Below are 11,139 nucleotides of genomic sequence, written 5' to 3' on the forward strand. Positions count from 1 at the left end.
GGAAGAAAGGAAGGGTTAGTCCTCAATGATACCCTGTCTTTGTGAAAAATAAGATACGGGGGGTTGCAGATAATGCTTGGATCTCAGAGACTCTTCTGGCAGAAGTGATGGCTACTAGAAAGAGGTTTTCCAGGAAAGGAATATGAGATGACAAGTAGCTGCTGGTTCAAAGGGGGAAAATACTAAAGATTGCAAAACCAAGGTTAGATCCCACAGGGTTATGGGATCTTTGAATGGAGGTTTTAGACATAAGGCACCTTTGAGAAAGACCTTGCATAAGCAATGGGAAATTAAAGAACAGTCATCGTAGCCATTGTGAAAATTAGAAATGGCTGCTAACTGAACTCTAATGGTGGAAGCAGAAGCTCCTTGGTCAAAAAAGAAGACAAAAAATTCCAACACTTTTTCTACAGGTGCCGTAAAAGGGTCTAAATTGTTTTCACAGGCCCAAATTGAAAATCTCTTCCATTTACTAGAATACAGTCCCCTGGAGGAAGGTCTATGGGAATCCAAAAGAATTTTTTGTACAGGGGGAAGGTATGTTATTCTGCCTGATAACTAACGGAATTGGAGGAACCAAGCTGTGAGGTTGAGAGTGCAAAGGTCGGGATGCAATAGTCCCTTTGGGTGGGACAGTAGGTCTGGAACTGGGACCAGAATCCATGGACGGTGAGTCAAGTGAGACCACAGAAAAGAGAACCAAACTTACCTGGGCCAGAAAGGGGCAATGAGTATTACCTTACTTCGCAACCTTTAGGCTTTCTTCAGGAAGAGTAGAATAAGGGGAAAAGGGGGAAAGGCATAAAGGAAACCTGAGGGCCAATCGGGAAGGACAGCGTCTCTTGAGGACTCCCTTGAGGGGGAATTAGGGCAAAGTAGCTGCTGCACTTCTTGTTCATTGGGGAAGCAAGGAGACCGCAGCAAGGCTGGCCCCATCGGCAAAAGGCTCCTTTGCCACTTTGGGATTGACAGACCACTCATGAGGCAGTAGATTATGTCTGTTGCCACAAGAAAGAGGACAGAAGATATCAACCATTGCCACACTCTGAGAGCTTCTCGGCAAAAGGGGCAAGATGTCTCCTGATGTACCATACCACTGACATGTTGTCTGAGTGGATCGCAACTGTCCCCAGAGGAAGAGCAGATTGAAAGGTTTGCAATGCTAAAAGCACTGCTCTCATTTCCAGGACACTGATGTGCAAATTGGCCTCTTGCGGGGACCAAATGCCTTGAACTGTTCTTCCCAGATAATGCCCCACCCCACCCCATCTTGAAGGCATCCGTGGGTCACTATGGCCTTGGGATGAGAGAGAACAAAGGGACAGCCCATTAGGATTTCTTCTGACTGTATCCACCAAGACAGATCCTTTTTCCAATGACCTGTTACTAAGATGGGATGAGTTAGAATGGACCACTGGGAAGCCAGAAGCTATTGAAGTATTCTCATGTGAAATCTCGCCAAGAGAACTAAGGTGATGGCCACTGCCAGAGATCCTAAGGCTTGAAGGACAAGTAGAGTGGGCACTCTGTTTTTTGATAAATGAGCTGTACTTGAGACTTTATCTTTTGCAGTCTGTGAAGAGGTGAAGAAGCTACGCATGAAACTGTGTTGAAGCGGGCTCCTATGAATTCTAGGTCTTGAGTGGGAGACAGTTGTAACTTTTCTTTGTTGACTGTTATGCCCAAAACACTGAATAAGTGCATGATAAAGTCTGTGACTTGAAGCAGTAGATGCCTGGTAGGGGTGGTGAGGAGCCAGTCATCTACATAAGGAAACACCCAGAATCTGTGTAGTCGCACGTAGGCCGTGACTGCTGCCATGCATTTGGTGAACACTCTGGGAGCTGTGGTGAGACTAAAGGGCAGCGCTCTGAACTGATAATGACTGGCTCCTAGCCAAAAGCAGAGAAACCTTCTTGAGCGTTTGTCCATCTATATGTAGTAATACGCGTCTTGAAGGTCTATAGAGCACATCCAATCATTTTCCCCTAGAAAGGGGAGAATAGACTATACCATGACCATCTGGAATTTTGTTGCTGAACAAACTTGTTCAGAAGGCTGAGGTCCAAAATTGGTCTCCAGTCCCCTGTCTTCTTTGGCACTAAAAAGAACCTTGAGTAAAATCCGGATCCTATCTGGTCTGGTGGGACTTCTTGGATGACTCTTTTTTCTAGCGGCTTTTGAACCTCCATGGCTGCTTGATCCTTCTGATTGGGTGGAACATCGGGGATTTTTCTCACTGATCTTGGGAAAAGGGTGAAGGGATATGATAGCCTCTGGTAATGATTCTCTGCACTAAGTATAGCAGGTTATTTGTCGCCAAGCTGTTCAGTGCAGAGAGAGTCTTCCCCTGACTGCTTCCAGAGGTAAGCAATCAGGTCTCCTTTCAGGAGCGCTGGTAGGGCTGTCCAGAGAAGGAGGCTCTAGAGCCCTGGTTTTGTGGGCTACCTCTGCCGCGGGGTCAGCTTCTTCTGTTGGAGCACCCTCCCTCTGCCCCGAGGGGAACTATCGCCACATGTGTCCTGCAAAGGCCCTTGGGGCGTTGTGAACCACATCTTTCCACTCCTCTGATTCCTGGAGTAGGACTGCTGAGGAGTAGAAAAATGAATGCCCAGAGCAAACAGGGTCTTTCTATCCATTTCACACCTTGCTAGTGTGTCCTTTACTTTGGGGCCAAGCAAAGACGATCCGTCAAAAGGAACACTGACGAAGGAAAACTCGAAGAGCTCCAAAAATTCACACAAGTGCATCCAGGCATGGAGCCTTATGGCAATGCCTAAACCTGCTGCTCTGGACGAATTCGATATAGACTCCAGGGTGGCCAGCTGAGAGGCGACCTTATCCTGCATCTTATCAAACACTGCTCCTGTGGGAGTATCTGATAACACCTTAATCAGATCTCTCTGGAGTCTAGTAAAATAGGCTATGAAGTCGAAGAAGATCAGACCCACTTTCCAAATCTGTCCATCGTCCTAGACTCCCACATAGAAGGATGGACAGTAGGACTCTCATCGGTAAGTTCCTTCTTGGTGGCAGCTGCCACCACCATGGCATCTACTAATAAACCCTTGGTCCAATATTGGTGGTCTTTAGGAGCTGATAAAATTTTGTCTGGTCTCCAGGGAATAGGCCACCCAGGAAGTAGATGGACGACCACTGAAAGCTTGCAAGTACACAGATTACTCTGAGGTCAAGGGCTTCTACTTACCCCTCTGCCCTAAGGATTTCCAGGATGTCTCCAAAGGAGACATCTTCAGGGGACAACCGGGGGAGCCTTCCCCTTCACTGAAGTCCATGTCCTAAGTGACACATTTCTCCAGGGAATCCAAGTGCTTCCACTTGCATATCTTCTTACAGGGTGGTTCCTCAGTGGGAATCTCTGAGGAACAATCTGAAGAAGTGGGGTCCTGTGCAGAGGTGGCAGCTAAGGACCAGAAAGTACAGGAATATGATACTCTGATGCAGGAAGCACCAGCTGAGAGCCTGCACAGGCTAAAGCTCTCTGCATAACCTGGAAGGCAGGACCTCCCGAAGAGGGATAGTAGCCCAGAACCGAGAAAGACAACCTCAGAACTGAGATCACACCCTGCTCCGAGAGTCCACCCTCCGAAACAGGAGCTGGAAAAGGGCTCACAACTGTCAAAGCCCCGAGAGCCAAGGTCAGCTCTGAATAAAAAGCATGAGCTGATCCAAGACCTCTGGAATTGATAGCCAAGTCACAGCCCCAAGAATCTATCAGTCCTGAGGGAATCGAAGATGCCAGAGTAATGTATGGTGGCAAGGTAGGGATACCTAACAGTGCCAAAACAGCTGGTACTGGGGGAATAGAAGTGCTGGGCTGCAAAGCTCTGGTGGACGTCAGAGGAGGAGATACTGAAAGAGTCCTTGGAGAAGATACACCAACTCCAGAAGAGAGGGGCCTGTGAATGGGCAGGGATACCTCTGAATGCCAACAGCTGATCCATCACTCTCAGGACATCTATCTCAGAGAGACTCCTGGAGGATCGAATGAATAACCCAGAGGGAGACTCTAGCCTTTCCAGAAAGGGGCTAGGAAGTTGGCCCACAAAGGGGCCCACAGAAGGGGAGTACCTCATCCTGGAAAAAAGAAGCAGTTCAGGTTTCAGCACCAAAGATGGGATAGAATCTGCTGAGGTGCAGCTGGAGAGGCCAACACACAGCTGGAAACCAAAGATACCGGTACCGATGGTGGTGCCAAATGCGCCACAGTTATAGCAGTCAGTGCCTATGCAGTCAATGCCAGTTCTTGTACTTGTAGTTTCGATACCTTGGCTTTCAGTTCCAATGAGACAGTAGGAACCAGAGTCTTATGCTTCTTGGCCACCGGTGTCAAGGGGAAAACCGGCAACAAGTGGCTCTTCTTTTTGGCAGGATCTGAACTTTCGGAAGAATCAGACCTGAACAGAGCTTCAATGAAAGAAGATTTTAACATGTCTTTTAAAATAAGCTTGTTACGACATGCGACTAAAGCCCTGTTACTTAAGGCCTGGCAGATGTCACAATTTTGATCAAGATGCAAAGCACCTAAACAATAAACACACGAAAGATGCCCGTCAGTGTTGGGCATCTTTCTATCATAATCTTGGCACTGCTTAAACCTTGAAGTGCCTTTATGTTTTTCTGCCATTATAAGACACTAAAAAAAATAACCAAAAACAAAAACCCAAAATATCTTGGCAGGCACACACACCACAGACTCACCAGAGATAGAAAGGTCTACCAATGATGGTAGTGAAAGTGAATACCAGAATGGTACAGAAAGAAAAAGAAAAAAGTACCAACAATGGTACTAAGAAACACCGAAATGGTAAGAAAAAGGGGAGAGAGACTTACCAACAATGGTAACAAAGATTACCGAAGGTAGTGGGTAGATACGACACACTCAGATAAAGAAAATATAACAATAATAATAAATAAAAAGGGGTAGAAAAATTAAGATAATAGAACTAATTAGAGATATAACTAACTTGTCTGAGAAGAACGGCTGACATGTCTTGCTGACAGATTGGCAAATGAGATCTGAGGTAATGGAGAGAGGGGCATTGTAGGTAGAGTCTTAGCTCGAGAGATTTTTGGCTGGCGTGAACTATATGATGGCCAAGCCGGTTCTGAGGACTGGAACCGAGTCTTATTCGTCAAGAATGAACAAAGATCGACAACATCAAATCAAATAATAAAAACACACATACAAACTAACACCCTTCAGGATGCAGACTTTTTTTTTTGTGCTGAACAACTATGATGCTATGTATTCTGCCACAAATTTAAATCACTGTCTACTAAATGATAACTAACATCTCTAAACAACATCTTACTGATATTTTTTGGTAGCAATGTCATGCTTACAGTACTCTGTTATTATGATACACTTTATTTTACTGACTTCTTTGGAAATTCGTTTCCCATTTTCTTCTTATGCATTTATTTATTTATAACACATATACTGACACTATGATACCCACCAGCTGATATATTGTGCACTGCCCAATACCTAGGCTTCATCCAAATGGCCTTATGCTAAATGCCAGAGGCTTTTTAATGAAAATGCTTTGATTCAGTTTTCTAATTTTATCACGTGACAGTAGTATTTTATTTTTCTTTTACCAAATCAATAATGGCAAGACCCTGAATCATAAAGAAAGACAACACATCATCATATTTTAGGAAGTAAAAGTGCATTTGCCAATACAGAACAGATACCTAAAATTATAAGCTGCTAATGAAATTCACATTTTAGCCCTGGGTCTTACTCTTCAGTCTTTGTACTGAGTGTTACTGACCAAGTCACCTAACAAGATTACAGTTCCGAGTCTGCTGTATGAGAAAGGCACTTTTTTCAGTGTGCATGTTTAGGTATATAAAAATGAAACAAGCCTTACTTACAAAAATAAAATCATAGCAGAATGGCTGTACCCATCATTCTGAAGCACAAGAAATTATAAAACAGCCCTAACCACTTAACAGTGATTCAAGAACACTCACATTACACAGACTGGGCTTGTTTTATATTCATGTTAGGCTTGCTGAAGATTCTTAAATGAAACTGTTCCCTAATTCTCATATGCATGTGAATATTAAAAATAAACAATAGCACAAAATCCAATGACTTGCAACACTGTATCTACTATAAATGACTGGCTCCTCTCTTCCAAAGGGTTTGCCAATGAACTAGGCATAATTAGGTCCCTGAGTTTATTTACACCTGCTATATGTCACAATTTTAAATGCCTTCCATCCATGTAATACTGCTTAGTTGCATTCAGCTTCCTTGGTGACTCCATGCACAATCAGTATTATACAGAATAGTTTACTGGGCAAACAGGAAATGGAAACAAATGACAGTAACTGGCAATTTCCATCTCTGGGCTGAAATCAATCAAGGAGTTCAGAATGCTGTGCAGAGCATTATGCCACGCTACTTGTGTTCAGTGAGGCTATGTAAGTTAGGGTAATTTGTAAACTTTCCTGCCACAACTCTTCCACTACCTTTCCCACAGTCAAAGGCAACCCAAAGGACTTGAAATTACTGCATCATTCCTGTAGACACATCTGTATGGAGAAATAACTGCTTCTGTCCAATTGAGAACACTTTTCCAACCTTTAAGGGCCTCACAAGTTACTTTGTCTGTTCTTTAGGATTTACAGAGGTGAATCCAATCAATTTCCTTTATTCCGATCACTGTAAGTCAGACTCTTTCTTCACCTTATCCAGTAAGTTGAGAACAGTATCTATCCTTGTTTGTGCATCTGTCTGTAATTACTTCTGCTTCCTTCAAGGTTACAGCTGTTCATATCGCTACCAAAAATTACTTATTTTCCATGATTATTGTAACATATTCTGTATTTAAAATAGTGCTTTGCCCCAAACTTCATTAACTTTGAAATTCTTCAAACCATGGCATTCTGTTCACCTTCCCTACCTTTATCAATGGTTTATTGTCATGATGCTAGATTATGTGTATATTTGGCGAAAGGGATAAAAAGCAACTGCAAAGACCAATACATACAGTGAATTAAGATTAACATCTATCAAAAATGCTTAAAAATGGCCATCAGAAACAACATTACAACAAAAGTGCCCATAAACCACAGTACTTAACACACAAAGTCACAACTAGCACCCATATATAAGCTATTTTGTAAATAGCAACACTGTCTGCCGTAATTATGAACAGCACAAGCTGTAAAAGTTGGAACTGAGGACCTAGCTGCCTATGTTGGAATATTTATTTATTCAACAAACAGAATGTATGTTTCCCAGTGCCCCAGCTAAATTTACTCCATCTGTGTGATTATTACGCCATGTCATTTCTTAAAAAAAGTGAGATAACCTAACTGAAAAGAGGGAGAGAGAGAATGTAGCACTCTCTTCTCAAACCAGTCAATTCCTTGATCTGCATCCATCAGCTGCAAAAAAAAATCTATTAATCCTAAACTTTCTCCATCTGATGTTGTTACTACAAATCAAACATATTAGCCCAATTTGTATATTCTCAAAACGTGAATTGTTATTCATCTCCGAGGGTCTCCGCATGAAATATTCTGCACTCCCCCACAGCTTTTAGTTACACACTGTTAACCTACTAAGTCCCAAAGCGGCAGCTGCCTGTTTTGTGCACAGACAAGCAAATCTCTCAATCCATTCACACAAGATTCAGAAAGAAAAAAAAACAATAAATGACAAATGTCCAAAAATATGGACAGATTTTAACATAAACTGTTATAACAAGTTCTGCATTGCCGTGCATTTTGTGAAAGACATGAAGTCTGAAACTCCAATGTCCGTCATTATTTTAGTCATCAACAGTTTGGCAGAAACCACATTTTTTAAATTGAACATGCAAAAGTATGAGGCAACATCATGGCATAAAAACCACTGATAGCAGAGAAGTATGGAGAAAAAAATGGTTCGTACTTCTCAACAGTCCGTGATTATTTCCAAGTGCAAGCCCGTTTTTTCCCTCAGAATTTGCTTTATGACTCCTAAAAGCGAACATTTTGGGATACAATTATTATATTTAATAAATACTGATAATAATTAGAGTTACAGACTTCTTTTACTTCGGAAAATACGTTTTATTTCCCATTTTCTTATCCTGTCAACTTCTCAAGTTAACAGCATGCATGTTAAAAAAGTCTCTGGCTGTTGCTGAGTATTTCTGGATTTGTCACTGATTCACTAATTCTGTAAAAAAGAGGTCGAGAGCTGTGCTTTAGCTCTACTTAACGGACCTGACCAGTGGGAGCCAAAGCAAGTCACTGATTTTCTTCTACAGTATGCCATACCGTAAGATAACTTTTAGAAATCATCGGCGTGATGACCCTTACTTAGAGAATTCCTGCTTCTTTGGTACAGTTATAAATAACCTCCACCCACCCCCATTCACCAATGAACTATGTCTAACAGTTGCTTACCCGGGTGGTAGCTAGCTGTTCATCTCGGAACCGTTTCACTCCCACAAATAGTATAGCAACAAAGGCAAGCAAGAACAACTGAAACACACGCTTATTAATACACGGCACCCCTCTCTCCGCGGGGTCAGTCCTTGGTGTTTCCTTATCATCTGCCAGGGGAGCATCTTCCTTTGGTTGAGCCTGCTGTTTTCTATTTCTGACATACGACGCCATCCGTCCACCTCTTGCTGAGCTTCAGAACGCGACTCCTCTCTTCGCTGTATCCCCTTTGCACTCTGAGGCTGCTCTAAGCATCCATTACCGAATCCAGCGCGCGCACGACGCTCACGATGAGTGCATTCCGCAATCTCATCGAACAACTGCACACAAGAGCGCAGGCAACATCTGTCTTGTAATCCGCTGGTGACATAGAAGGGGTGGAGCCGTGGGCATTTTGTTTTTAAAGTGGTAGCACTTACTTTACCAGAAAACTCTGATAAAACAATGAGTTAAAAGGGCACACAGACAAACCAATCAGTAAAAACTAAAATAAAAATCTAGCCAAGCTAGAGTTTCCCCTGTGATTCCTTAAACCTCTTATATTAGAGGCACATGGAATATATGTGTTATACATTCTTTGATGGTAAAACAAAACTTTGATGGTAGCCATTTAATTTTTACTTCAGTTAATGGGACTACAAAGTGTACACAGTAATAAGTAAAAACGAGTTTGTAAACTAGATATATATATATATATATATATATATATATATAAAACACACAAAACACACACCTACATTCGCGGAGCTCTCAATAAAAATCTGCCCAAACAACAGACCTCCAAAGCTGAAACGCAAGCAACCGTCACCCCCAGCACTACCCAAATGACACATAGCCCACAAAATCAGTGTGCCACTCAACCTCAGCCCATAAGGCAAAACAATGTACACAACACACTAGTCATAGGCGACTCTATAGTCAGGCACACTGAGGTCCCACTCACCAGGCAAAACAAGGAGAAAGTTACTGTCAACTGCCTGTCGGGTACCAGGATCCGGCACATAATGCACACACTCAGGTCACTCCACAACAAGTACAAATATGACTCTGTCATTGTCCATGTTGGTGTGAATGACCTCAGACGTACCTCCCTGGACTACATGAAAAGAGACATGGAGGAGCTCTCCAATCTTGTAGCCCAGGCAGGTATGACCCTAGCCCTGAGTAGAAACCTGCCATCACCCAGAATGATACCACAGTACAAGGACAAAATGATTGACTTCAACAATTGGCTAAGCTTCTGGTGTCATTCTAAGGGGTTCCTGTATTTGTCTGCCTGGGACAGCATGGTCGACAGACCACGATGCTTTACCAGAGATGGCCTGCACCTGTCGCCCCTGCGATTCCGGATACTGGCTAAGGCTCTTCCCACCCCTATAGTGCCTTTTTTAGGCAAGGTTCAAACGACATACTCACCACTGTAGCAGGTACAAGCAAGCAAACTATGAGGGTAATGCTACTCAATGCTAGAAGTCTAAACCTCAAAACTCACTCACTCGAGGCACTCCTTAAAATGGGGAACATTGACATATGTGCAGTAACACAGACCTGGTTCAAGGCAGCAGAGAGCACCCCTGCATTACCAGGCTATAATTCATACCACACCTTTCGGCCACCCAACCTGGACCGAAACACTAAAAGAGGAGGTGTGTCCGTATTCATTAAGGATATCCACACCTACAGGCTAGTTGCAAAGCATAATGCATCTGAAATTGTGCAAGTGCAACTAACACTGGGTAAGACGACAATCCAGGTTGCAGCTTGTTACAGATCCCCCACCATGCCCCAGGATGCCCACTCCACATTTCTTGATATACTGGAATATAACCCAACACCCTAATATTGGCCGATTTCAACTACCCCACTATCAACTGGGAAAACTACTCATGTACTAACTCATTTGCTCAACGTTTTCTGGAATTCATAAATACTAACGCCCTGGGTCAGCTTGTATATACCCCCACCAGGAGCAGCAATATTCTGGACCTAGTCATTACCGATATGGGTGACCGATGTTCCACGCCAGAAGTCAACTCCTTGCTGGTTAGATCCGACCACAAGCTAATCACCCTAGACATCCATATCCTGCCCTCACCCCTCCCCCCCATCAAGGAAACCATCATAAAAAACTTCTCCAAAGCCAACTTTATGCTTCTTAAGACAGAAGTGGCAAACTTCACGATACCCATACAGATGGAAAATAGAGGTACGACTGCTGAATCTTATACAAATGCACTGTTTAAATACATACATGAGTGCATGGATCATGCCATCCCCAACAGAACCAAGACACTATCCTCCAAAAAAAGGAAGCCAATCTGGTGGTCCCCTGCCATAAATAAACTCTACAACAAAAGGAAGAAGCTGTTGCAAAAAAAGAGCAAAATCCCCTGATTGCAGGAACACCCTGGTCAGCCTCAGTAAGAAGCTGAGATCCCTCATAAAATCCTCCAAAGCTAGTTACGAAAATAAAATCGCCACTGATTCTAAAGACAACCACAAAGCATTCTATAGCTATGTCAAGAATCTCAATGGCAACACTTAGATCTGCTCTGAACTACAGCACAATGGCACGAGATATACAGAACCGACTGATATTGCCAACATCCTGGCAGATAGGTTCAGTGCAAACTTTACTCCCCCACCCCCCAAAGGGCCCATCTC

The 11,139-nt window shown here is 43.1% G+C and overlaps 1 protein-coding gene across 1 annotated transcript in view; it reads right to left on the minus strand.

Moving 5' to 3' along the window:
* The window catches only part of SELENON (selenoprotein N), an 805,209-nt gene extending 796,375 nt beyond the window's left edge, over positions 1-8,834 (minus strand). Inside the window, exon 1 of the mRNA XM_044060119.1 lies at positions 8,437-8,834. Coding sequence (XP_043916054.1) covers positions 8,437-8,649 — 213 coding nt within the window. The 5' untranslated portion in view covers positions 8,650-8,834. The remainder of the gene's footprint in view (positions 1-8,436) is intronic.
* Positions 8,835-11,139: the final 2,305 nt, after the last annotated feature.

This window comes from Protopterus annectens, chromosome 1.part2 (assembly GCF_019279795.1).
Source record: "Protopterus annectens isolate FY-2018-M chromosome 1.part2, PAN1.0, whole genome shotgun sequence".
In the NCBI taxonomy this organism is placed as follows: Eukaryota; Metazoa; Chordata; order Ceratodontiformes; family Protopteridae; genus Protopterus; species Protopterus annectens.